Genomic DNA, 26,344 nt, shown 5'->3' on the forward strand with positions numbered 1-26,344 from the left:
GGGGTAACTGCAAGTTGTGAGCCTCTCGTTCAAAGTGAGGCAGACAATCAGAAGCAGGGCGGTTATCAAAGGAAGCCCACTGGCCCAGTAGGATATTGAAGGACTTGGCGATGGCCTGAGGCCAACTAGAGCACGGGCCACGCGAGGGAGGATAAAATACGCGTTTGGAAACACCAAGACTGTATCTCTTCTTCTTCTTTTCAGTATCACGCTCTTCGAGGCCATCAAAGATTATTAGTTGGAATTGAACTATGAGTTCCAAGCCCTGATATTACAGCCCTTGTCACACACTTGGTAATGCGGCCTTCGAAACGCTCCGACTGCTCGGCTATTTCCTGCGCTGAATGTCGGTCATCGCATCCTAGAGAAAAAGCTCTGGGAAGACTGGTATGAATTAGCCTTACCGGTGCCCAATAAACTCTTGTACCTGCATGGCTTGTTGGTAGCGCGCCGCCATCCTCCAGCTGACAAGAAGTTCCAGAGTCCCCGAGCCTGGTGACCAGATCGACTTCCACCGAGTTTCGGAGTGCGATCAGAACTTTGAAGATGCAGTTAGGCCCCGTTCGAGCTCTGATGGGAGCGAAAGAAGCCGGCCAAGGGAGCTCACCGTTTCCTGGTTTTACATACCGGTGCAGAATGGTGTGCCACCCTGACGGGAAGCTAGTGTATCCATGGAGAGAGCCGTTGTTCCGAGTTGCCACGAGTCCGTAATGGCAGCGTGACAAAGCTGATCCCAAAGCCTCGACAAAAGTCCAAGCCACATTGTCTGGAAACATCACACTGTCAAAAGCCGGCAAGGACCGGGAAGTTAGCCGCAAAAAACGGGCAGAGCGACGAGCTTCATGGCGGCATGACTCACGTGTTCTTTTCCAGAGTTGCCTCCAGTTCCTTGAATTGACAGAACCCGACGTATATCCCCATCTTGGTGTCGCTGAATTCGTGATGAATATATTGGATAATACGGGGATGGTCCAATGTCATGTAGCCACAAAGCTCCATATCTGTGTCCCGTATATGCTTCTCGCGTGCCCTCTACTGTATCTATGGGGGAAACCGAATGACCTCTTTGGCAAAGTTTTAGAGCTCATCTCCGTCAGCGACCATCGTCACGCAACCACACGAGGCGACACGAACGTTATGGCACGGCGTGCATTCTACCCAAAATACATCCCCATAGGCGCCCCTCCCCATCATATCCCCGGTCTTGGTGCTGCTGGTGAACTCATGGGGATAGCAGCGCCCGTCGGTCCGAGGGTAGTATCTGATCATGGCTTTGCTTCCATCGTCGGTCAGTTTCGCGCCAGAGCGCGAGGATCCATCCTCTGTTGTCTCAGTGTCTCTTACGAAGCGTCGGAAGGGTAGCTCGCTATCAATACCATTGACCGTTGATAGCGGCCCCTTTTCATTCATGGTTAGCGTCGATTGGATTGTCTCCACGTAGTGAAACGGGCGCCTACCTACCTACCCACCTGGAAAGGTACGTGACCTGTGTGATCGTCGAGATGAGACCCTTTTCTGGAGCTGCAGAACTTGTGTGCTTTGATGATCGGTTCCTTTGTTTTTTTCCTTATACGTCTATTTTGCCTCTCAGGTAGGCTGTATTAGTTTCTTCCTCGCCTGGCTCTTCCATGGGCCTTTCTTCTCCTTCATCGGTAAGATGAGTTGGTACGCTCCAAGCAATGGCCGAGAGAGCTTTCGCTGCTGTCTCCTTGAGCTTCCAGCTCTGTACTGGCTGTATATAAGGCAAGTACTAGCCCTAATTCTCATCTCGGGACTCCCAGATTAGTGGATGGCTGACGGTGGCAGACCGGAAGGCTCAGTGCGTTGCTGGCGTTGCTGAAGCATAGCAAAAACACACGGCTTTCCAATGCGGCGCAGAGCCTCGGCTATCTTCGAGAGGACATCTCCTCTGAGACGACCAGAAAGGGGACCCGCGACTACCGCTATGGCTTCGTCTTTGCCAAGCCCAGGAGGCTTTGATTCGGGAGCCCGGCCGACGTGTCTGCGGGGGTTCCTCTTGATGGACACCCAGGCGCCTCTGAGCATGCCCAGTCTGGCAGACAGGGCGGCCCTGGCCCTCGCACTGGCCGAGAGCTTGAATCGGCTACACGCTGTGAATTGTCTGCACAAGGGGTTGCGAAACCACAATGTTATGTTCCTTCCCCGACGCTCACAGTGGCACACCGGGGGCCGTATTTTGACAGCCAGTCATCTCTGGGTTTGAGCTCGCCCAGCCCCGGTTTGAGCCAAGCTGGACATCGCCCAGCTGGCCGAATCCTGCTCACGACCTCTACAAGCATCCGCGCGTGCAAGCAGACTCTGGCCGAAGAGCCGGAGACAGCGAGCAAGGCTCCGAGTCGTACAGGAAGGAGCACGACATCTACGCCCTCGGTGTGATTCGGGTTGAGATTGCGTGCTGGCAGCCCGTCCATGCCATTCTGCGGGTTGACCTAGAGCAGGCAAGTCTTAGGGACACAATGTCTGTGAAGAGACGTCTGTTGGAGCCCCTGTTCTTCAAAGGGTTCGATTTAACATGGGGGGCACTGTGTGCTATGTGACTAAGGCCTGCCTTAGTGGTTTGGATCTCCCAGAGCCGGGACTCGGCGAAGTCGACCTTGAGAGAGACATGTCCGTTCAAGAGCGTTTCTATTCGGAAGTTGTCCAAGAATTGAAGTTACTCCATGTGTAGGGGGGACATTATTAGCTAAGCTACCCACCTATTTAGACAAAATATCACTGTCCAGGTACTTGTGTGGATGTTCTTGTATGTACTAAAGCCTACCTGTACCCGAATCTCGTTCATCCTCATAATGGGCTCAAAGCCTTGGTCAATGGCCACATTGCCGTCTACGCCTCTTTGCCTCATTTGCTATCCATTGGCCCTCGAGTTGCAGAACCCCTTACTCATGTGCCAACGACGTCTGGGCGTTTGGTACACACCTAGCCACGTTTGTGTCACTTGCTGGACCTCAAGAGGGGGTACTATCAGCTGATTGTGGCTGGAACCAATCCTCACCAATGCAGGCTGTTGCAACTGCCAAGTCTGGCTCGTGGATGAAAATTTCGGACGTCCAGAAATACACAAGACTGTTCCCGCCGCTTGATCATACCTAACTGATAGAACAATGGGGACTCTTTCCGCTGGCAACGTACCGAGACGGTCTCGATCTGCAGGGCTTATGCCCTTCTTAGAAAGCCTGCTCGAGTCAGAAAAACGGAGCTCCTCAGCACCGAAGGGTAGGCCACGCAGCTAGCTATGGCATCTTTTGTAAAGGACATGCTCGGATTTGCGGCTATGTGCTCCAAAACGGAGCCGATCCCAACGTCCGTGAGAAAATGGACGTAACGCATTGCTTGATAGCCCGCATGGGGGGTCACCGTGACGCTGCTGAGGTCCTTTTGTCCTGCGGGGCGGATCCGGAACCTCGCAGTTTATTATACTCCACGCCTCTTACCCTGCTGATCTGGCAAAGAGGAAAGAAAGATCGGGACGAGTCGATGGGCATCATCCAGCTACTGCTCGAAAAAGGGGCCGACCCGAATGGTGCTGATGACGATGGTGATACCTCACTGATTTCATGTTCTGTGTTCCAGCAGGTCGAGGTCACGCAGTTGCTCCTCAAACACGGTGCCCAAGTTGACGTAGCAAACAACGACGGGAAGAAGGCTATCCATGCGGCTGCCGCGGAGTGCGATCCGAGAATGATACGACTCCTCCTGGATCATGGTGCGAACCCGGCTCAAAAGGAAATCGATGGGTGGAAAGCCCTACACATGGCTGCACAGATGGACAAAAAGGAGACGCTGGAGGTCGTAAAGGTGCTTGTGGACACACGAAGAATAGAAATCAACAACCAAGAGGAGAAAGGGACAACGGCACTATACCTAGCTGTCCAAGCGGGACGTCCTGATGTGGCCCAAGTTCTCCTGGAAGCCGGGGCGGACCCCAATATTACAGCCAAACCCGATTTTTGGCCCCTACGGAGGGCCGTCCTAACTTCCAACATGGAACTTCTGAATCTTCTCCTCAGTCATGGCGCAGACGTCAGTTTGTCGGATAGCAAGGGCAGAAACGTTCACTTCGCTTGCGCACAATCTGATGCCAACATCCTCAAGAGGGTCGTGGAGGCCAGTCTTGATGCTCTTCCGCAGCAGCGTGATGACAATGGAGGAACACCCCTGCACGTCGCCGTGCAGAACGACTATGAAGTGATTGCCCTAGCTCTGATGGAACTTGGTGGTGCTAGTAAAAGGCAGCGGGCGGAGTAAGGCCATTACTTAGGAATCGAAGTCCCCGTCAAGGATAAGACTTCAACTCAGGGTAACTTGGGCATATCGAAGAAACGGCTTGTTCGAAGCCAGTCAACTTCTTCGTGTCTTTTCATAGTGTCTACGCGTTCATTAGTTTATGTAGGTACTAGGGAGAGACTTGAAGCAAGTTTTTCCCATACTTTTATGCCTTCTGTAACCTCGTCGGGGTGGACTTCTGTGAGTTCTGTGAATTTGCCGGTTTTAATGCCGGTAAATGCGGAAGGGAGGGTGGTATCGCCTCCAATTCTGTTGTTTGCTCCCAGTTCATCTGGTCCCACCTTTTCTGTCAGGCCCACAGGTTGCTTGCTCTGGATTAGGGCTTTTGTTGACCAGTATATCCCACACACTTTTTGTAGCTTTTCTTTTCTCTGTCACATTTCACCATCATCACTTTTTCTCACAACCTTTTGCCTCACTTTGCGCGCCAGTGATCACTTCCACTGTCCCCCTCTTTCTGTGGTGGAGATGCCGGTACCGGTATTGGTCTATTCCTAATCGTAAAATAACAATGAGCGGGATAGTAAGGGGAAGACTGGATCCGGGTGATGGCGGCAGGCCGGTTTCTTTTGATGATGAGTAGGTACCGAGGTAGTAGGAGTAAAATTTGTATGCAAGTTCTGACCAAATAATTCTTCCTAACCGTACTTTTGTCAATGTTAACGGCCTATGGCTAGGTACAGGCGTAGGTCACAGGTGAAAGATTGAATTGCCGGATCAAGAAGAAAAAGAAAAGAGAAAATAGGTATACTCCCCACAGCGTCCTCTTATACCTCTTACATCCTCCGGACTTCCCCCTCAAAGCATACAAAATATCCACTAGAATTATCCGAACTTCCTCGTATCTCTTCTCGCATCTCTTCCTCGTATCTCCTTTCACCTCCTGGATCCCACATCAATTGCAAGCCTCCCACATCAATCGTCAAATAACCCTAACCCGGACATCATCCCATAAAAGTCAAGACAGTCAACCGGTCTTCGCTCCAGTAGCCAGACCGCACCTCTCTTCTAATTTACCTTACCGCGCACTGAAACCCAGCTCGAGGCTGAACCGAATTTCTCCTGTGCTCCTCCCCTGAACCTTTCACCATCTCTCTCGACTCCCACAAACATCTCACAGAACAAAGACTCACCATCTGCTTGCTTCTGAATTGCTCCCCATCAGTGACTTAACCATGTCACACCCCCACAGCCGGCAGATATGCACCGACTGCACCGTAATATTCCAAAAGGCAGGTTCTGTCTTGACATCGGGAATCACCGAAACAGTCTCGTCCTTGCCATTGGATCAGTCATACCGAGAGCGAATAATCCGACACGTTCATCAAAACCAATGTGACATGTGCTCTCTCATCAGCAACACCATCCCGGCAATCAATGACCCCCTAGACTCCAAAAGGACAGCAGAGCTCAGGTTTACTCTGCTGCAAAACAACCCGGCGAGTGTGAATCTCAGGCTTTGGGAGTTTTGTGCCGAGGACCAAAAGGCTAGATCTCATGCAGGGGGTTTGAGCATCCAAGATGGTGAGGAACGTGACATCTGTGTGGGTGGAGCTGTGGAGGCTGATACTTGTATGTGTTAGTTCGGAATGGAAGAAGTACCCGCATACTCAGTGCCCCTACTACATGGTCAGCTGAAACGCTGGGTCAGATCAAGGACTGGTTGGAAACATGCCTTTCATCGCATGCCCAGTGCGCAAACCGGTCCTCAGGCCGTCTCCCACGGCGTCTGATAGACGTTTGGTCTACCACCGAGCCGCTGCCGAAACACTTTGATCAACTGAGTCTTGAAAATTCTCAGAACATCCGCGTAGTAGTGTCCGAATCTCTGCCCCAAGACACAAAGTACCTCACCCTCAGCCACAGATGGGGCAATCCACCCAAGTTGCTCCTCACCACCCAGACTCAGTTCCTGCTAAAAGAAGACATAGTCCCCCATCTTCTAGCGTGCGACGAAGCAGCGGTATTCCGCCATGCCATCCAAGTCACGCGTGGGCTTGGATTCCGATACATATGGATTGACGCCCTCTGCATCGAGCAAGACAACGGACCAGAGAAAGCAGTTGATATCATGCACATGGACGAAGTCTATACCAACTCATCTTTGAATCTCTCGGCTTCCGTAGCCAGTGTACTTGACGGGCTAGTCTTTGATCGAGACTTGTCGTCGATCAATCCTTGTCGGGCGACGGTCGTCGTCGAAGCTGGTCAAGAAAGCGTTGCCCTGCAGGCAACTCCCGAAGGGTTTCATTCCTTGCGGGCTGTTGGACCCCTTTACGAACGAGGCTGGGTGTATCAAGAGAGGTTGCTCGCACCGCGCATTGTACATTTCTTGTCGGACCAAGTGTACTGGGAGTGTCATGCTTTGGACGCATCTGAGGTTCTCCCCGAGGGATATCAAGATGGATTGGAGCGCCAGACACGGGGTATGGCGGCGATTACGAAGGGTCTATCTGCTAACGAACTGGAACTGCGATGGTTCCGTCTTGTGGAAGACTACACTGCCACGGCTCTGACATATCCGGATGATCGCCTGCTAGCTGTGTCAGCTTTGGCTAAGCAGTTTTCTTCTGTTGCGAAACGGAACCCGAATGACTATCTGGCTGGGATGTGGAAGGACAGCCTACTGGCTTCGCTGGTGTGGTTGTTGGCTGAATACGAAGAAGGAAGCGAGCCACAACGGTCAAGTGATGCTCCGAGGGAAACAGAAGTGGCACCGTCCTGGTCCTGGGCGTCCATCATGGATACAGTATCATGGCCTCAGAGCTCTGAATACACCCGGATAGTGCCTAGTGTCGAGTGGGTGGACGTCGAGGTTGACCGAACATCCCAAAATTTGTTTGACGGCACTAATCTATGTCGACTTCGTCTTCGCGGCCATATGCGCAAGATATGCCGATACATCGAGAACGGACAGCCTTGGATTAGCATTTCAGGAACAGTCCGGTTCCCGGAAGTATTGGAGATTAATGAGGAATTCTTTGACCAACCGTTGGCCTTGAGCTGGGACACGTGTCGAGAGTCGGTTGCACTTGCACTGAAAGACGACAGTGAAGGACTGCCTGGTCGGACATATTTTCTGCTTCACATAGGCGCGGAGCAGGCGGCGTACTGTGGGGATTGGGAGCCCGCGGCAGAGGAGGGTATGATTCTTGAAAGGACTCCAGAGCATGGAACATATAGGCGGGTAGGGCATTTTCTTGTGCCCTATCTGTCGATCCAGGATTATGAGAGCTTCGAGCTGGCGGGCGCGTTTCATCGAGGCTTTGAAGGACTGCTGGATGAGAATTCGGGTGATTATCACGAGCTGGACCCTGATGGGAGGTGTGTGATCGACATTATCTAAAGCTCTCATGGAGTAGGTGTTGTGTTACAAGAATCGAGGTTGCTTTCAAGCCTCCTTAAGAGGACCCCCATGTTGCGGGGGCGGAGCTCTTAACGGGCGCGAAGTGGGGCACCCTCCCCACCTACAGCACCTTCACATCATACATCTCAACGGGTATTCCACCCCTCACCATATGAGATGGCACGCCCTTCGTCAGACCGGCCTCCGTCTCGTTCAAGAAGCCGCTCGCCTTCCCTCGTCAAATCCTCTTCTCACCCCACTCCCCGCCGCGCAATCCGCCCGCTACTTCTTCTGGTAGCCCTCATCAACCTCTCATGGTCGCTATACCAACTCCCCACCACCCGCGTGATCGAATCCCGGCTCTGTTTTGACCACTACTTCCTCAGTGATCCCTCAGCCGTTCCCCCGGACGGCACCATCCCAGAAGAGCTGTGTAAGCTCGAAACCATCCAGCAGCGCTTAGGGAAGTTGCAAGGGGTGATGGAGACCATCTGGGTGGGGGGTGACTTTCTCATGACGATTCCTTTGGTGACGCTGGCGGATCGATATGGGTACGGATTCGTTTTGAGGCTGAACCTGATCCCCCGCGCATTTTTGCTGGGGTGGATGCTGTTTGTTGGGTACTTTAGGTGGCTGCCGGTGGAATGGGTTGTGCTTGCGCCAACGGGGAGTTGGCTGGGAGGTGATTGCGTGTTGAACTCGGTGGTGTATTTTCTGGTGTCGGAGTTGACGGGGGATGTGGTTCTGCGGTGAGTTTTGAGTGGGAATAGTTATGAGAATGGTGACTGACAGAAGTAATAGGGCGACCTTCTTCGCCTACCTCAACGCTACGACTTCCATTTTCTCGAGTCAGCTTGGGCCTGCTCTGGCATCAATGACCATGTCATTCAGGCTGTGGCTACCCTTCGTACTAGGACTTGGTCTATTGTTGATATCGGCACCCCTGATCTCTTTGCTTCCCATAGCGCCTCCCCCGCACCCAGTTGAACCCCGAGAGACGCATGATGAAGAAAGGTCTTCTCTGCCGTCTCCTCAAGCACCACCCAAATCTTTGCTCTCGCTCTTCAACACACGCCTGTTTTCCATCCTCTCCCTTCTCACCGCCCCCACGCCCAACTTCGTCTTGCTTCTCGTCGTTTTCTTCCTCGCCTCCCTCGCCTCCTCCGACACGAAGCTCCTCCCCCTCTACATCACCAACCGTTATCACCTCCTTCTCTCTTCCATCGGCTACCTCCTCTCCGTCAAAGCCGTCTTTAATTTTTTCCTGTTAACCTACATCATCCCCGCCCTCCTTCGAAAACAGGCCGGGTACATGTCTGCTCATGAGCCCGAAGCCGGTCCCACGAGGACAACGATTCACAACGCCAAGATCTGTTTACTTTTGTCGGCTTTCGGCGCATTGTGCGTCGCCCTCGCTCCTAGTATTGGCTGGCTCGTTTGTGCGTTGGGGGTGTATGCACTGGGAATAGCTCTGCCAATGTTCACTTTTGGGCTGCTAAAGAGTGAGCATGTGGTCAAGCAGGTGGACTCTGAGACAGGGGTGGTGTTTTCAGTCGTGATGCTCGTTCGGACGGTGGGAACGCTGATGGGGGCGATGGTGATGCCCCTGCTGTGGGTGGAAGCGTTGAAGACGGGAGATCCAGAGGATTTGGGGCTGCCTTGGGGGGTTAGTGGGATTATTTATGCGGTTGCGAGTGTGGTATTGCTGGGTATGAAGGTGGCAGGGTAGATCATCCCCTTCACATAGAAATTCTGGATAACTGCTCGGAAAGCATTTAAAAGCAAAGCCTCATCCTCTACACGTTGCACTCCCCAAAAACCCCGGCAACCGAACCCCTACTCACCCCCCGCCACCGTCCCACTCCCCACCCTGACCAAATCCTCATTCTCATACGTCTCCCTCTCAAACCCCTTCGCAACCCCTTCCAACAACGCACCGGCAACCTGCCCAACCCTCACCTTCCCAATCCCAACCACGCCGAAAAACACCGTCGCCAACACCCCCGTCTCCTTGGTCGGACCAGAGATAATCCCCGGCTTCGCAATCGCCACCTCCACCCTTCCCCCAGATGTTTTCCCAAACTCCAAGATTTTGTTTTCCGCTTCGCCGCGGAGAACGCAATAATCGCCCAACAACAACGGCTTCTTTGCTGGATCCAGCACAGCGTTCGCACCACTGACATAGACAAATCTAAACGGCCTTTTATCCGTCAAGGAGGAGATCACCTTGATCCCAGTCAAGGCGTAGTCACAGCAGATCTTGACCGTTGTCTCCCAGGGCACGGTCTTGAGCTGGGCAGGGGTGATGGCTATGGTCCAGATGCAGGCGTCTGCGTTGGAGAGGTCGGATTTGATGTTGTCGGGGTAGTCATCTCTGTCGAAATCCTCGAGGATGACAGGTTTGAGTTTAGAGAGGTCGGCGTTTGGGAGGAGGGTGGATAGGTCGGGCGGGGGGCAGGGTTTTCGGCCGAGCGTGATGAGGGAGGTGATGAGGGGGTTAAAGAGGGATTGGCGGGTTAGTTCTGTGGCTAGGAAACCGGATGAGCCGGCGATGATGAGCTTCATTTTTTCTTTTGGGGGTGGGGGGGGAAGGGGAGTAAAGATGAGGGAGGTGAGGTGAGGTTAGGGGAAGACTGGGCGGGAATATGTATAAAGGGTCTAGGCATAAGGAGGCGCAGGTGCAGATGGTACAGTGTTGGGTGCTGGCTGTAACGGTGTTGCATTCAGGTGGCAAAGCCATAGCTCTCTCACATGTTAATGATGACCCTTTTGTTTTGTCGACATTTGTCACGATAGTGGGAACACATACAACCATATTGATGACATATAGTTAAGAACTCAAAACACCCTACAGTATTGCCAGAAACACACATTGCATTGTGTTGACAGCGCCTGCCTCCAGATTCTAGACACCTAAGAGAATGTTTTAAACGCCTCGGAAAATGCTCATAGCGCCTGATTCCATGCTGATAGCCCCCTCGAAATATTTCCCTGACGCCTCAGACCTCAAACAGCCGAAAGAAACCGTAACGCCATGCCTGCCATGCCCGCCATGCCGCCCACTGTCTTTAACAGACCCATGCGTTCCCTGTATGCTACGCCATGTATGCAGTAGTCCCCCGTCCCAAGAAGCTATCCTCACTCCCAATCCAGGGCACTATATAGCTAGTAGGCGACTCGCCCATCAACTCCGGCGGAACCAACACCTCCAGCGACAGCCAATCCCACTCCTCACCATGCTTGTTGGCAGCAGCAACACAGCCGGTGAGCCGCCTTAGCAAGGTCAGACACCTTCTCTGCCTCCGCTATCAACACAACAAACATCAGCCCTCTGCATACCCCAACAAAAACAATGCACATACCCTCCATTTCCTCCCTCGCCGTCTTCCTCAAATACTGGTACCGAACCGAAACAACCTGAAAACCGAATTCAACCCTGAAAAATACCCATCAGCCTCCATACCCAACCCTCGTTTCCCGTTTCATCTAGGCGTAAAAACATACCAGATATCCCTGGGCAACTCCTTTCCCAACGGTGTCTCGTCCTTGGTATATAGAGACTGTGGTGGTGTAGAAAATGAGTTCAAAGTTGAGTTGGTGCAGGTCAAAAGGGCAAAGGACGATAGATATCAGTGAAGGGTGGTAGATATGGGTAAGAAAAGGGTAGAAAGATATGGTCAAAGGGGGTGAAGGTCGAAGGAAAAGGACGACAGGAAGTTTTTGCGTTTTGCTTACGGTACGTAGTATCATCGTGTGAAGGCCGTTGAAGGTGGTTGTTCTGGGCTCTGGTGAGGTCGAAAGCCCAGTTTGGAGGCGAGTTTAGGAAAAGAAAATCTTCCGGGGGGAAGAGAGGACAGAGAGTTTGAATATCTAAAAGTTGGGAGCAGCTCCTTTACTTTCCAACCAAATGACTACCTATCTCTGGGCATGACGAGACTCATCGTGTGACCGATGATCGAACCTGTCGGCGGCTGCATCATCATCATCATCATCATCATCATCATCATCATCATCATCATCATCATCATCATCATCATCATCGACGAGGGGCGCTGCTTGGTCATTTCGTCGGCGTAGAATTCAGCTCAGCAAGTCCGAATAACGGAAGAGTGACCCGTCTGATATTGCCCGTACAGCGACCTAGTGACGCTTCTCATTGCGAGTCACTAGATGAGGTGACTGGGGATATCAGCGCGGGTATGTTGAGCTCCGTGTTCTCTGGATTGACAAGAGGCAATGCATGCAATCAAACTGAAAAGAGTGCATAACCCAATTGTACAGAGACGAGAAACATCATATCACCTAAAACATCAGAGCAAACAGCCAAGGTATTATCTCCCAATGCAAACCCATCTCCCCCATCCCGTTTTGTAACCAATCAACATACCCATCTTCAAAGGTATCAAACCCTTCTTCAAACTAAAAACTTCCTTCTTACCTTTTAAATTTACACAAAAAATAAACCTTACAAAGTCAACTTGTCCACCTGCATCCTCACCTGTTCCATCCAGTCCATCCCCTGTCTCTTTTTCTTCAGTGCATCCGCTTCCAACACACTGCCGTGCTCTCTCATCACCCCCTCCAAGTGAATACTCCAAATCACGTACTGCTCATTCGCCGACAGTGCCAGCCCCTGTCTCCCCCATTCAAACGCCTCTTCCCACTCTTCCACAAACTCGCAATAATCAAACAGCCACCCAATAAACAGACATTCCATCATCTTGGCAAACACCTCCGGGAATACCCCGATATCCCTCATCATCTTTAGCCTCTCCAGCAATGCCATCACCCGGGGCTTGAAATCATGCCCGAATTCCTTTGCCAACCACTGCTCAGCCAGAGCTTCACTTTCCGGATCACCCGACATAACCAGCTTTTGCGCCCAATACACACTCTGGGCTTCGACTCGAAGCATGTGATGCCGCCTCTTGTCTCTATCCCTCACAGAAGGCGCCACCGCCATGCTCATATCAGGAGGTGACCCCTTCGACGAAGCAGCCGAAGAATTTGGACTCCCACTGCGACTCCTATCCTCCCTCTGCTGGCAAGCCAAACTCTGATTCCTCGCCCACTCTCTCGTCCTACCCAGCACACCAGGGATATCCTCAATGACATCCGCGTTGGCTTGTGACAAAAGCTGAATGTACACCATCAGCCTCTCCTCATTCTCCGACCCTTGCTCAAACATCTCGACAAAACTCGCCGCGATCTCCGAGACGGGGTGGTTTCCAAACTTGACGGTTGTTAACCGTGCCAAGTAACGGAAATAAGCCTTGAGGATATCTAACCTCCCGTACTCCAATAACAAATGCGGGACGACAAAACACAAATCCGAAAATGACTTCATCGTCGGCTTCTCGAGCTTGCGTTCGATCTGCAGGAATGCCAGCCTTAACACCTCGCCTCCGGTTTTATTCTCCTTCAAGTCGAATAGATCCATGGACACCTTAAAGTAGCGATAACAAGGGTCGATGTAGCCGGCGACTTCTTCTACCCGGAGGTTGCTGATATCGAGGTCGATGTACCCGTGCAAGAAACGGCGGATGGCAGTTAACCCTAGCTGAGCGGCGCGGGACGTGTCGTTGCCGAAGACGGTGGGGGAATTGGTGCTGTAACTGTTGTTTCTGCTCAGGGAGATCATGGAGGTCGATGACGACTTTGAACCGTAGGTGTCGTCGGTGGGGGATTCGTCAGAGTTGTACCGTGGCCGCCTCTTGACGGCGTATTTGAAAAAGCCCCAGCGGGCGAACTGGTTCTTGTACATTTTGGGTGTGGCCTTGAGGTTGTAGTTGGTTTCCATCAGTTGTATAATGTCACGGAGGATGCGGTTTTGGGTGATGTAGAGTTCATGGAGTAGCCCTTTCCACGGATCCCAGTCCTCGACACGGCGAGGAACAATGGGGTGCGGCGATGGGTGAGGACCTCGGAGGGCGGCGGCTTTGGCGGCTGCTGCTGCTTTGCTGCCATGTCTACCGGATTTGGTGACATGATGCCGCGATGCGGTGGTTTGATTGCTGCTGTGGGCACCGGAGGTCCTCGGGGGAGCTTTGGGTTTCCACTTCAGCGATGGAGCCTGGCATGATCTGCCAGTGCTTGACACTGGGCTTGTGGCTTCTTCCTTGACAAAAACCTTGACCTCGTCGCCGTCAATAACGAGTCCTGTCAAGTCCTCGGCGGCGGCGAGGAGGGCCATGGGCCCACCGTCCGTAGACGTGCTGTCGTCGAGGTCCATTGAGTTCTGATGGCGGCGGCAGCGGCGTTGACGGTTAGATCCAACGGTCAATGGGGCGGAGGCAACGGTTGGCTGAGGCCGGTGGCGGGTCCGCTCTCGCCAACGGAGCAACGGGGGTAGTGACGGCAGCGGTAGCGCAAGTGGGCACTGGGTCGCGGGGAGTCACGGTGTGAACGGCCGAGGGGCTCCGGCGACAGCGTCAGCACCATTGCTGTTGGCCTGACGGACTCGCAGGGTGGTGGGGGTCGCAGCGCGGAGGAAAGTCCGGCGTGGGCGACAGGATGATCTGATTGTGTACGGATGGACGATGGCGTCTGTAGTGTGGTCGAAGGTGGACGCTCGCTGCAATTTGAGGGATTGGATTGATTGATTGCCAGATCACTGGACTGGAGCTGGAGGAACACTCAAGAGAAGGGAACAATGGGAGGCCCACCCCCGCGCATTATCACCTGGCAGTTCCAGCGGACGGGACACAGCGCCACCTCCACCAGAACTCCTGCTCTTTTCGTTCGTGCCTTGTCTGACGTGCCACTCTTTCCCCCCCGGGGGGACGGGGGACGGGAGGGCAGACTCGATGATGGGCTCCAGGGTCCGGTCCGACTAGTGAGCGACTCAAGGCGAGCTAGGCTGTCATCGTTCCCAACGTCGTCACGGCTGCATCAGGGCCGCAGCCGTTGTGCGCTTGATCGCGCGTAACCCCTCTCGATAGCGCCCGGGCCCCCAACCACGATCGCTTGGCGGGGGAGAAGAGAGACTTGAGATGCCCCACCTTCGCAGATCCCTTCACACATCAACCAATCAGTCACCGTTCCGACGAAACTTCGCTTGCGGGTTAGGGTCCTGAGTCCTGGGTTCATCCTTTCATCTTCGTCCAAGACAGCCCTGGAGTTTCTCAAAACGAAGTCCAGAACGCCAGGTTCATGACATCTCCCCTACAGCCTCCATCTCGTCCATCTCGGTGACAAACTCGGGAGATGCGCCGTTCTCCGCCTGCTCTCCACAACACACTCCGGCGCCGTTGCAACCCAGACGCCACTACTGTCAACTGCCGTAGCAGCAATCCGTCCTATCTCCCCAAATCTTTCACGCCCTCCCTGCTCGAACACCTCCGCGGTTCCCTTCCGCTCTGACCTGACAGCTTATCGGCCGAATGGATAGCGACATGACATTGCGCTAGAGGAAAACAGGACAAACCTCCTGAACCAAGACGCCACCGGCCTCATTCAAATCAAGTTCTTGGTAAAATATCACCGAAGCCCATCAGGATACACCATGTTGCAAAGAAATCCATGACACAGACCCTTACTACAACTATATTTTTGCGCATGCAAGGCCCAACTGGAGTTTTACGCCAGCCATCCAGCCATTGGCTATCAAAACCTGTCCAGGGGCTACCTCGACGCGGAACATGCCGATAGCTTGCCCAAGGTCACCCTCAAGTTACGTAACATTGCGGACGATAGCGCCTATCGGGAAATATATCACTGGGCAATGGCTTGTAGCATCCATCCTGATTTACTGCTCGGTATCCGCTCTTCATCCTGTCAGTGAAAAGCTTGATCTCTCTCTCTCTCTCGGTCCTCCTCGGTGTTGTTGTTACAAAGATATAAAAGCGCAGAGCGGAGCCACAACCGCACCAATGCCACAAACGAGCGGGTTTTTCACCCTTGTTTGGTAATTGCTTCCCCCTTTTCCTTGTTGTCTAGAATGCCTACAATGGTTCTAGACAGCTCCAAACCAAAACGCTATTCCGCTTTTCGCATCTGATGTGTGGGGTGTGAACAATGAAAAACGAGGGTCGTTGGCATGTGGTTATTATGGGTCCGATCCCAGGTTGTCGGGCTCGTGTCAACCAGGAGTTGTGTGAGGAGATCTGAGACGTCAGAAAGCTCTGAAAAATGAAGAAGGGATTGTCACTTTTGGTAGGTAGAGCCACGATCGAATAAATCAGATACGGTCCACTCCATCGCTGTGCGTATACTTCTAAGATATCTAATCCAAAAAAGAAAAAGAAAAGAAGAAAATTTTGCTCCCCAAGGGTGATAAGTTGAAAATGCGCAGCGCAATTACTCCCGAATATACCTCCTCACACAAGCTCTCATTGTCCAGTCCCGTACCATCAGTCCTCGACCTCCAGTTGTGGAGATCCCCATCCGTACAGCGGCTGACCGCAGTCCAGTAATTCAGACTCTCCGTCTTGATCCTAGGTAAGGCGTTCTGTGCGATGACATATTTCGATAGCAGACTACCTTCGAGAAAGATTCCCTGGTCCCGTGTCGCCGCGAAGTGCGTCCAGCGTTTGGCCAAGCATTAGCTCGATAAGGAGGAAGCCAAGGGCAAGTACTTTGGGTTCCCGCTCGAGGACGAAGGCAAGGCCGTTGTCTGATTCCGAAGGCGACAAGACTGGGTTGGTGGAGGGTTGGTGAGTGTTGCGGAAGAATGGCTGGCTATACAAAGGATATCCATTCCTCGCAAGAAAGAAAACATCATGGCTACCGAGGGCGTCCGGGACCCAAGGGGTGCCGTGGAGTTGAAGGACGTTTGATGAAATGACGAGTGCAAGGTGGAGACGGTCGCGATGAGAGACCAAGTTGTTGTCGGGTCGCTGGGGTAGATGGTATATTGTCTGCCCATTCCTAACGCCTGGTGGTCAATGATGATACCATAGGCGCCCCTATCCTGCGCAACGCAACTCTGTTGCAAATTTGAAAGGCCTCGCAAATATTTATCGTTGTAGTGATTTTCGATAACAAAGGGACCGTCAAGGTGTTGGTCAGGCCTGAAATTGCGCTAGTGATAGTGTTCTGTGGTTGTGATTCGAGAACAGTCGTGGCTGTTAACGTGGACTACTAACTGTGGCAATCTGAAGCTGACAGTCGTTTTTCCTTTGGGTCTAGATGCCGGGGAGTCAGTAGCAGAGGCTTGAGGTATTAGAGGATGTATGTCTGGTGTCGGTGATCGTGATGGTGGTCCTCATTTCGAGTTTTACGCCGAGATCGTGTTGGCAACTACATGCTAAGCTAGATTGGAGAGCGTGGTACAGACTTATTCAAAAGATTCCTAAGAATATGGAGGAGTTTTCCTTGCGAGCGGGCCCGTCGTGAAGACTCTAGATCAATATCTTGATTGGTGAACTTCTCGATATTGGAAATCCAGTTCAGACTGGTACTTCTTCCACCTTCGCAACGTAGAAAGACCTTCGCTGTAGTGCTCGAGGTCGAGATCAGAATAGGGATGGATAGACCCCAAAAGCACCCCGGCGATTTCGAGGCCCGACATGCCGGCGTTTCATAGATTTAAGAAGAAGGTCATGATCATACCAAAAGCCGCTTCGGATGTGAGTAGACAACGGGGAGGTGCGAATGGTAAAGCGGAGAACCTGCACATTGGGCCCCCGCTGCTCTTACCCAGTCACCTTCCTTCCCTTCAGGCTGTTTGCAACGTTGCGGAAAAGCCTGACCCCACATTCAATATTTCATAGCTTCCTCTTGGCCAGGAGGGCAGCACTTGAGCCGCAACAGACCTTACCTTGGTCTCTTTCTATCTTCATTTTTATGAACTGACAACGGGCCATGTTTGGTTTTCCCATGTGACAATGGCACGGAATATTGCCAGCTCTGTCCTACAATGTCTCGCATCGTTTCATCGTGGATGTCGTGGGCTGTTTTCTGCGCTTGAGCGTCGACATCAAAAACCAGCACCCCATCAACGCTTCCTTGTCGCAAAGCTGACTGACAAAACGTATTTTGAGCCCTATGACGTTCAGCATGTTAGCTCAAAGTTTACCAAAATTGAGCCATGGTTGGCTGAGCGACTGGGCAAGTCACTCTCTGGGAGGCGTCAGTATTTCAAATACTGGGAAACGCATCATGAAAGGCTGTCTGTCGGATTGGCGGAAGTACAAGCAAAGGCAGAGCCCAGGGATTCCGAAACTATCGCATCATCTATACCTCGTACCATGAAGGATAACGCAACCGCAACTATCATCAAAGAAGACCAGTCTGATGCTGGCATCTCGCAGACCTCCTATGCAACATCAGCGGCAGCGGCTGGAAACCTCAACATCCCACCACTACCCAAACAGGCAGATATGGGTCCTTTCTAATGCCCTTTTATTACACCATGGTTGTCGCAGAGGATCGCAACGCTTGGAAGTGAGTGAACCCCATTTCATTCGTGGCAGGTGTAAAGCTAATGGAACATCAGAAAGCATATATATAGTCATCTCAGGTCATATATTTGCCTTGCTGAGGATTGCATATTACCTGACCGAGAGTTCAGACGCCGACATGAATGATACTGGGACTTTTCAGTCCCGTTTCCCCCTCCAATAGCTGACAGTCATACAGGATGTACCACGTTCAACAAAACCACTGGCACACCTGTTTAAGTCCATTTGGGTGCCAGACACACATAAAGTCGATGGCCGAATGCAAAACACATTTGAATAAAGTCTCACCAGTCATCGGAATTTTTACAAACTGGTGATGTCGAGGCCTATGTCAAACTTTCACAGTGGCCTCTTGACATCACCGCAGGAATACCATGCCCATTTTGCGACGAAACAATTACATCCGCGAAGCACTACCAACGTCGCGTTTGTCTACACCAGGAACAACCATCACTTTTTGCGTGCCGTCAGCTGACACAGACGACGGTTCGGACGAGAATAAAGACAGCAATATGGCATCCAGCCGGCAAAATTTAATGTCTGATGAAAGCAACAATCGTCTTAGTGACGGTCAGTTTTCAGACGACAGCACAAACGACTACAAAACGGGATTCGAGTTACAAGATAACAAACCCCGATCCAATATCGACGGAGATAAACAGTAAATATGCAGTAAAACAGATGACTCTGAAGTAACAGCGGAGGAGCTGGAGGAAAATGACAAACTGGAGTGGTGGAGGAATGGGTCCGCGTTATCCGGACTTGCCGCACATGCAAGGGGGAGGAGTATGGTGAGGAGTTCTGTATGCGGCACCAAAGTAGAGATGGTAAGATCGTCGACTAAGCTGATGCTTGGGGCCGATATAAGTAGCGGTTGCTAACACATATGCCTCAATGGATACCAGTTGAAGAAATGAGATTTTTAAAGGATCCGTTGGTCTCCTGCTGTATTTGCCATCACAATAACAAGCCCGGTGGAATTATCAATCCCGGACTTGACAGCTTGTGTGCTGCCTGTGGACATCAAGCAGTCCACTGTATATACTGCACACCAGTTACTCTTGTTAGATACCATCAACCAAGCCGAGCAGGTGAAGGCACGCTGGAGACCTCGACTCATCTGGACGCAGAGAAGATGCCAGAAAGCGAAGGCGAACTTGTCGCACCGAAACACGAGACTAAGAATGCGGCTGAGGAAGCAAATGTTTCTGGTGAAATTCCAAGCACCAACTTTTACTGCGATGGGATTGAAATGAGCCATAGCAAATAGTATATTGTGGCTGGACTGCCAAAGATGGCCATTTGTCGGCAATGCTATTTGGAGGTTGTAGCTCCTTTGCAGACGGAGGTAGGAAGGGGGTAGGGATCAAAAACAGCTTCCCAAGCAAAATGTTCAAACTGTACTGGCTTACAGCCTGCCAGTTGAGTACCGAGAGCAGGAGGGCGGTATTACGATTGGCCGCTCAGAATGACAACTGGGATACTCTCACGCGGAACGTGCTGGAGAACAGGAAACAAGATCAAATCAGAGAAAGAAGAAAGGATAGTGTATGGTCCGAGAAGGAAAGTCCCGCGGATACCCTTGAGATTGCTAGGCATCGGTATGAAGCTATCAATGAGAAACGCTTCGAGTTGTTAAAACCGGGAGAAGCTTGGCAGCGCAAAATGGCAGAGATTGAGGCTGAAAGGGTCGAGACCTCGCAGAGGAAGGTGGAGGCCACCAGGGCTTTGGACGAGAAATTGGAGCGACAGGAGAGGGAAGGGGAAAACTGCAAAGGAAGCGCTGAGCTTGAATATCTCAGATATGATCATTTCAAAGCTTCACTGCGGCTAAAAGAATTAGAGAAAGAGAAGAACCCAGAAATAGAGTTTGCTGGGTCATTGATGGCAGACACGTCTCGGAGAATGCGGGGTTTGCAGTGGGATGGAATAAGGTAAGGGGACGGTGAGCCGAGCCGAGACGAGATGAGGCTATTCCCAAGATGAGTTTGACTACTGGATTGCCTACCGTAAAGGGATAGGAATCATAAAATGGGGCTGAAGTTGGGAAATATCTTATTTTCCAAGTTAATGCGAACGTTATAACTTGGGCGCCTTAGGAGCTGTCCGGACTCCACTGCTCAACATCATCACAGTAGCACTCACCCTGAGCTTGTACAAGAACCTGTGACCACTGCACTTGACCCCCAGATCCCCACAGGTTGGCGCCAGTAGGTCTCGAACCTACTCTGGTTTCAAATACAGTCTCACAGACCCACTTGCCACTCGGTGTCTTGATGGGTTCACAGCAAGGACTTTGAGCCGCTCTCTAATGCCAATGAGCATAGTAAACGGCAGTATAATGTTGTCGAAAATAGCAGAACATCCAGAGCATTCCAATAAGATACGTCAATTTGATCTAGGCTAGCCGGAAGCTACCTACCAAGTAGCTGGCTAAATACCTTAATTCATGTGTCGGTCCCCCGGAATCTCTCCCTCAAACCAACATCATTCAAACTTAGCCACCTTCTCGACGGCGGCCTTGACTCTTGCCTTGGCTTCCTCACCCACAACCCACTCCTGGGCCTTCTCGAACCCTCTCTTCCAGATTGCCCACCTCTCCTTGCTGAAGCCCTTCCATGCGCGATCTTTGAAGTAGGGACCAGGCGCGCCGTTGTTCCCCACGAAATCTTTATTCGCCTGGCTCAACTTCCAGAGATACTCCCCCGCCAACAGGATGTAGAGGCTAGCCTGACTGACTCCCCGACTGGCAACCTGGGCATCTGCTCCTTGTACCAACTCTCCATCCGCCGTAATGTATTCCTTTCTCTCCGTGTTCGATGTGGTAACATTACCCTCAAAAACCTCCCTCAGGGTCCAGAGCCCAAACAACGCAAAGTCGCCGCCGATATCTCCCTTTGTGGTCTCCGGGTCGATATCCTTGGTCACCACACCTGTCAACCTTGCGAGCAACCCCACCAGTCCATCTTGTTTGGCACGGTCTTCGGGTGAATCAGCAGCAAACGCCTCTACTTGCATGGGATTAGCGAAGGTGGTCATAACGACCTTGGGATTGAGTCAAAGCTTACCATCGTTATACTTCTCCCTAGCCGCCAGCCCGAAGTTGGGCAAATCTTTCCACACCTTCTGCTCACCAAACCGCAAGTTTGGCAGCTCGTGCTTCCTGAGCTCGGCAAGAAACTGTACTAGCTGCTCTTGCTGGTCCACGGGCGTCTTCCCCGCTTTGTCAATAACCGCCTCCCAGGCATACCACAAGAGGTGCTCCAGATCATCGCTGGGCTGTTGTTTCTGGGCTTCCTGGACCCAGTGCCGAACCGCGGTCAACACAGCTTCGCGGTTGCTAAGGCGTTGCAACGACTGTTCAAAAATATTGCACATGATTGGTCGTGAAGGTGTCAAAACTGAGGTGGTTTGATCCGATGATTTCGACAAGGAAGAAATGAGCGAGAAAAAGTCGTCCAAAGCTTTCTCTATCATGCAAGTCTAAATATTGCTGGCCTGCTACAAAAGACGTCTGTCCTCAAAATACAAGTTATGGTTGTCAAAGGTGGGGTTGACGTCAGCGAGGCATGCGATGCCCACCAGATTCTTCCTGGATCCTCCTGGCGGTTGTTCAGGAGGCCTCGCAGAACATCGAATGGCTGGCTCACAATTCACTCCCCAAAAATGTTAGTGCAAAAATTCTAGAACACCGCCAAACCACTCGCTCCAGCTGCAAAAAGAAGCAGCTCCATAAATTCATCTCAATGTCTCACAATTTCCCCATCACCCCCATCAACGCAGCCAATCACTTACCTCTCCCCCGGAGAATCCCCCAGTGTCTTCTTGGCGCCACGACCCTTGGCAAACACATCAACTCTCACGCTCATTTTAACCTAACTTCCACCTCACCTCTCACTTCTCTCTCTCTCTCTCTCTCTATCTTCATCCTGGTTTCATCATCACCCATCAAAAATGTTCACCCTCAAAACCCTCCTCCTCCTCACCCTCTCCGCCGCCACCGCCACAGCCCAAGGCACCTCCTCCATCGGCCAAGTAACCTGCGGAAACAACAACTGGTCCCGGTCCCAAATCGAGGAAGCCCTCGAGCAAGGCTGCCGTCTCCACGAGGACGGGGAGCAATTGGGAAACAACAAGTATCCTCACCGGTTCAACAACCGGGAGGGTCTCGTTTTTGCTGCCAGCGGGCCGTATCAGGAGTTTCCTATAGTGAGGAATGGGGTTTATGAAGGGGGTTAGTAGTTTCCCTTTCCCCCCCACCCCCTCTTTTTCTAAATTCTTTTTTTTTTAATTTTTTTTTTATTTTTTTTTATTTCTTTTATGTTTAATTTTTTTTCTACACGTCATGATAGATGCTGATGATGATGAGCAGGCTCCCCCGGAGCGGATAGGATTGTTTTCAATCCTAACCTGAATGGTGCTTGTGTCTATGTCGGCACGATGACGCATACGGGGGCGAGTGGGAATGGGTTTAATATGTGTGCTACGAGGTCGGAGGGAAGGCCGGGGGCTGGGGATGATACCACTGCTTCGGTGACGGTTCCTGGTACTGCTACGAGGACTCAGACCAGCACGTCTACTACGTCGACTTCTACGTCGACTGCCAGCCCGGATTCGGCCGGAGCGGTGCAGAGGTTGGGGGTGCAGGGGGTGGCGGTCGGGTTGATGGCTTGGGCTTTTGTTTTGTAAGGGGGGTGGCTGAATGAGGGAGGGAGGTGTCGGGTGGGCTGGCAGCATGTTTGGAGTAAGGTTATTTGCCTCAGGCTTTGGCGCGGTGGTGAGATCTTTTCATATTGATCTCACAAGGGCTCCAGGTTGAGATTCTCGAGGTCTCGCTTCCTGATTAGTTCCCCTGCATCGTGCAGCCCCAGCTGAAGGTCAGCAGCTTAACCGGGAGGAACGTTCATCACCAAGTTTGCAAGGTGTTACTGGTCGATTAGTAGGAAGCGAGAGTCAAAGGATTTCAACCCGGAGTCGTTGTGGGATATGGGTGATCTTACTGCCAAAAGCAAAGAAGCCAGATGAGGCAGGAGGCAAGCTTCGGCTAGGGGCGAGATGGGATGGAGTTGCACAGCGCGATTGCATAAATTAGGTGTTTGGGTAGGGGCTATATTGTCATGTCTTTCAGGCCATTTCAACTCAGAATTTTGGGATGGTTATATTTGAAAGACTACGCCGGGGTCAGGATCAGTCTGGGAGACGGGGTGACTTTCACTGTAGGTGCTTGAGCAGCTTGTAACAATAATGGCAAAGTCAAACAGGTAGGAAAATCGACCTCTGCATCGTGAAAGCTCTAAAGATCATAAAGTTGAACTTTTCGCTTCTGTGGTGGAGGCTGTTTGTCATTTCTGCTACTAGGAGACTAAGCAATATCATCCATGCATCCTCTCTTCAACAGATACATGCAACGATTGATAAAGTCACCTATGCCTTAAGCCAACATGAAACCAATGCTGTGCCAGGTACCCCGCATGCTCAGCTAGCCCTGTCGTGATCTCCAACGCAGCTGCCAGGGCATGCGGAGAAGGCAGGGGAACCGAGGCTCAATCACGTTCATACGGTTGGTGATCGCCTTCAAAATGCGGGGGACCGCGATGCTACATATACTTTCCTTTGTGTTCACCACACCCACCGCCTTGAACAATTTTGCTTCATTTACTCACATCACCTGACTCGCCTGTGACTTGTCATATCGTCAACACCAAAATGACCTCCAAAGCCCCCATCCCCTTCTCCGACCCCCCAGCCCTCATGGGCCTCCCCTCCCCCTACTTCACCCCTTCCCACCTCCAATGGGCCAAAGCCATCCGCCCCTTCATCACCTCCAACCTCCACTCCCTCGCCGTCGAATCCGAGCAATCCCCCACCGCCACCGTCCCCGAATCCGTCTTTTCCACCTTTGCCAACCACCACATGCTCATCCCCGCCCTCCCCGCCCCCCTGCCCGCAGCGTGGCTCAAAAAACTCGGCATCCACACCCTCCTCGGCGGTCTGAAAGTAGAAGACTTTGACTCCCTTCACGGCTACATCTACGGCGACGAAATGGTCCGCTCCGGCCTCGCCGGCCCCCCAGGCTCCCTCACGACCGGCATCGCCTTTGGCCTCCCCCTCATCCTCAAGTTCGGCTCCCCCATCCTCCAAGAAAAAATTGTCCCCGACATCCTCCTGGGCAGAAAAAGAATCTGCATCGCCATCACAGAACCCGAGGCCGGCTCCGACGTGGCCGGGATCGTGACTACGGCCAAGAAATCACCCGACGGGCAACACTACATTGTAAACGGCACCAAGAAATGGATCACAAACGGCATCTGGTCCGACTACGCCTCCATGGCCGTCCGCACCGGCCCCCCCGGTTCGGGAGCAGCAGGCATTTCCCTCCTTGTCGTCCCGCTCAAAAACCACCCCGGGGTTAACATGCGCCGTCTCAAAGTCGCGGGGCAAATCTCGGCCGGGACTACTTTCATCGAGCTGGACGACGTGCAAGTCCCGGTTGAGAACCTAATTGGAAAGGAAAACCACGGGATGAAGTACATAATGACCAACTTCAACCATGAGAGGTTAGCCGTCGCCACGGGGACCACAAGGCAGGCTCGGGTGGCGCTCAGCGCGGCCTTCGAGTACGTCATGAAGAGGGAGGCGTTTGGAAAGCCGCTGGTGGAACAGCCCGTGGTGCGGCACCGGCTGGCGAAAGCGGGCGCGTTGCTGGAGAGTTTGACTGCGTGGGTGGAGCATTTTGCTTATTTGATGACAAGACTGCCGGCGGAGGAGGCGGATGTCAAGTTGGGGGGTATGACGGCGTTGCTGAAGGCGCAGGCGGGGATTGTGTTCAGGGAGTGTGCTGATACGGCGGTGTTGTTGTTTGGGGGCAATGGGTTCACCACTACGGGGCAGGGGATGGTTGCTGAGAGTGAGTTTTTTTTGTCTTGAAGTTGACGGACTGAATGAGGTAATGCTGACTTGTTTTTCTACCCATCACACAGTGCTCTACCGAGAGGTTCCGGGGACGAGAATTCCGGGAGGGTCGGAGGATGTCCTGCTTGACTTGGCGGTTCGGCAGCTGCTCAAGATTTACAAGGTGCAGACCAAGATGTTGGAGGATAAAAAGGCTGCGAAACTGTAGGAATGTCCGCGATATTGTTGTGTAGTAGTTTTTAATATCATGCAACCACGCCGCCCCAATCTATCCGCACCGCCTTGGGTTCCGGATGGGTGGAGCCCAGGACGTGACCAAAAACACCGGTCGACTTGAAGATGGTACTTTTCGGCAGCATTTTCGGCGATGAGGAGCCAATAAGAAGGGTTGCATGCAAAAACCAATCGTTATTGTCAGCCCGAATAAGCCACGTCTCGTTGTTCTCCCTCGTTGGAGAGAAGCGGGATTCGAAGAGCCCTCTAAAACAAAGAAAGAAAAAGGCACCGTCGGCGGCAGAGCCCGCCATGCTGTGGCACAACTGAAACCAGGGAGGGGAGAAAAAGGCTTTGATCAGTTGATATCCACATGTTCCCAAAAGGGGTTTCAATAGAGACAGACGAGACCGGCCGGCCGAAGAAGGGACGAAAAAGAGAGGATCAACAAATGCGAGGGCAAGTGCGGTTGTGTACGTAGGTCTGGTCTGCTGATCAACCATCAGTCGGGGGGCACAAGAAAAAGGAGGGGCGAGCGGTCATCAAGTGTCCGAGATTCCCAAAGTCGCACAACAAATAATTGTTGCAAAAAAAGACCTTAAGATATCTCAATATTCGGTGAACCAGTCACTGAACCATCAACTGAAAAGAGCGGTTGGTGGTCGAATGTCACAGATTCAGGAAAAGTGAGTGTGGGCTGATGAAAGGGTGACCCTTCCTCGTCTCGCAGACTGGTCCACAGCGGACAGAACACGGTACGGATAGGCATCCCTTATTTGCGGAGTGCACTGTGACGCAAGGAACCGGGCTTTTCTGAACGTCTACTTTATCTTTTCTGTAGTGGACAATTTGTCCTGTGTCCTTTGCCTGTGTGATGGTCAAGATGGTGTGCGTCCGACTTGGATGACTTTAGCCGTCGCCAATTTTTCTCTCTCTCTCTTTCGCTCTCTCCAGCCCAAGGGCGGCCAGAGGATTGCACCAGATTGTGCTGTTGTTGTTGATGGAGGGGTACTTGTAACCAAGTGTCTTGGCGGGTTGTCCAATCATCGGCCGGGATTGACGCACAGCCTGTTTCAAAATTGTTAGAGAGGTACATTTGAGTTGCTCCATCGTCACTCTTCACTTACACGCACTGGAGCTCCCTCATCTGACTTGCCGGAAG

The 26,344-nt window shown here is 52.2% G+C and overlaps 7 protein-coding genes across 7 annotated transcripts; 4 read left to right on the forward strand and 3 right to left on the reverse strand.

The window, feature by feature from the left end:
- Positions 1 to 3,366: 3,366 nt before the first annotated feature.
- On the forward strand, positions 3,367 to 4,269 carry QC761_504180 (uncharacterized protein; the record flags this gene model as incomplete). Its single annotated transcript, XM_062879644.1, has 1 exon — positions 3,367 to 4,269. One exon carries the CDS (start codon positions 3,367 to 3,369, stop codon positions 4,267 to 4,269), a length of 903 nt encoding a protein of 300 aa, XP_062730796.1.
- Positions 4,270 to 5,403: 1,134 nt separating this feature from the next.
- On the forward strand, positions 5,404 to 9,455 carry QC761_504190 (uncharacterized protein). Its single transcript, XM_062879645.1, has 4 exons — positions 5,404 to 5,832; positions 5,892 to 7,634; positions 7,782 to 8,403; positions 8,456 to 9,455. Exons 1-4 carry the CDS (start codon positions 5,484 to 5,486, stop codon positions 9,381 to 9,383), a joined length of 3,642 nt encoding a protein of 1,213 aa, XP_062730797.1. The 5' UTR covers positions 5,404 to 5,483; the 3' UTR covers positions 9,384 to 9,455.
- A 35-nt stretch (positions 9,456 to 9,490) lies between these two features.
- On the reverse strand, positions 9,491 to 10,241 carry QC761_504200 (uncharacterized protein; the record flags this gene model as incomplete). The annotated part of the gene is made up of 1 exon (XM_062879646.1): positions 9,491 to 10,241. The coding sequence occupies exon 1, from the start codon at positions 10,217 to 10,219 to the stop codon at positions 9,491 to 9,493; it is 729 nt and encodes a 242-aa protein (XP_062730798.1). The 5' UTR covers positions 10,220 to 10,241.
- Positions 10,242 to 12,119: 1,878 nt separating this feature from the next.
- QC761_504210 (uncharacterized protein) lies at positions 12,120 to 13,886 on the reverse strand (the record flags this gene model as incomplete). Its single annotated transcript, XM_062879647.1, has 1 exon — positions 12,120 to 13,886. One exon carries the CDS (start codon positions 13,884 to 13,886, stop codon positions 12,120 to 12,122), a length of 1,767 nt encoding a protein of 588 aa, XP_062730799.1.
- Positions 13,887 to 20,524: 6,638 nt separating this feature from the next.
- Positions 20,525 to 21,660, reverse strand: QC761_504220 (uncharacterized protein). The gene is made up of 2 exons (XM_062879648.1): positions 21,126 to 21,660; positions 20,525 to 21,068 (listed from the first exon to the last, which is right to left on the reverse strand). The coding sequence occupies exons 1-2, from the start codon at positions 21,532 to 21,534 to the stop codon at positions 20,545 to 20,547; spliced, it is 933 nt and encodes a 310-aa protein (XP_062730800.1). The 5' UTR covers positions 21,535 to 21,660; the 3' UTR covers positions 20,525 to 20,544.
- A 14-nt stretch (positions 21,661 to 21,674) lies between these two features.
- On the forward strand, positions 21,675 to 23,349 carry QC761_504230 (uncharacterized protein). The gene is made up of 2 exons (XM_062879649.1): positions 21,675 to 22,291; positions 22,430 to 23,349. Exons 1-2 carry the CDS (start codon positions 22,012 to 22,014, stop codon positions 22,744 to 22,746), a joined length of 597 nt encoding a protein of 198 aa, XP_062730801.1. The 5' UTR covers positions 21,675 to 22,011; the 3' UTR covers positions 22,747 to 23,349.
- A 248-nt stretch (positions 23,350 to 23,597) lies between these two features.
- On the forward strand, positions 23,598 to 25,718 carry QC761_504240 (uncharacterized protein). The gene is made up of 2 exons (XM_062879650.1): positions 23,598 to 24,964; positions 25,038 to 25,718. Exons 1-2 carry the CDS (start codon positions 23,764 to 23,766, stop codon positions 25,175 to 25,177), a joined length of 1,341 nt encoding a protein of 446 aa, XP_062730802.1. The 5' UTR covers positions 23,598 to 23,763; the 3' UTR covers positions 25,178 to 25,718.
- Positions 25,719 to 26,344: the final 626 nt, after the last annotated feature.

The sequence above is a fragment of the Podospora bellae-mahoneyi genome, chromosome 5 (genome assembly GCF_035222275.1).
Source record: "Podospora bellae-mahoneyi strain CBS 112042 chromosome 5, whole genome shotgun sequence".
Taxonomy (NCBI): domain Eukaryota; kingdom Fungi; phylum Ascomycota; class Sordariomycetes; order Sordariales; family Podosporaceae; genus Podospora; species Podospora bellae-mahoneyi.

Bases quoted from the DNA above. Each gene is read 5' to 3' on its own strand.
- QC761_504190 (XM_062879645.1), top strand. From the start codon at position 5,484: ATGTCACACCCCCACAGCCGGCAGATATGCACCGACTGCACCGTAATA. The intron at 5,833-5,891 runs GTGAGGAACGTG...TGTATGTGTTAG, and splicing joins GGGTTTGAGCATCCAAGATG to TTCGGAATGGAAGAAGTACC. The intron at 7,635-7,781 runs GTGTGATCGACA...CCCCACCTACAG, and splicing joins GCTGGACCCTGATGGGAGGT to CACCTTCACATCATACATCT.
- QC761_504220 (XM_062879648.1), bottom strand. From the start codon at position 21,534: ATGATAGAGAAAGCTTTGGACGACTTTTTCTCGCTCATTTCTTCCTTG. The intron at 21,069-21,125 runs GTAAGCTTTGAC...ATCCCATGCAAG, and splicing joins TAGGGAGAAGTATAACGATG to TAGAGGCGTTTGCTGCTGAT.
- QC761_504230 (XM_062879649.1), top strand. From the start codon at position 22,012: ATGTTCACCCTCAAAACCCTCCTCCTCCTCACCCTCTCCGCCGCCACC. The intron at 22,292-22,429 runs GTTAGTAGTTTC...GATGATGAGCAG, and splicing joins GAATGGGGTTTATGAAGGGG to GCTCCCCCGGAGCGGATAGG.
- QC761_504240 (XM_062879650.1), top strand. From the start codon at position 23,764: ATGACCTCCAAAGCCCCCATCCCCTTCTCCGACCCCCCAGCCCTCATG. The intron at 24,965-25,037 runs GTGAGTTTTTTT...CCCATCACACAG, and splicing joins GCAGGGGATGGTTGCTGAGA to TGCTCTACCGAGAGGTTCCG.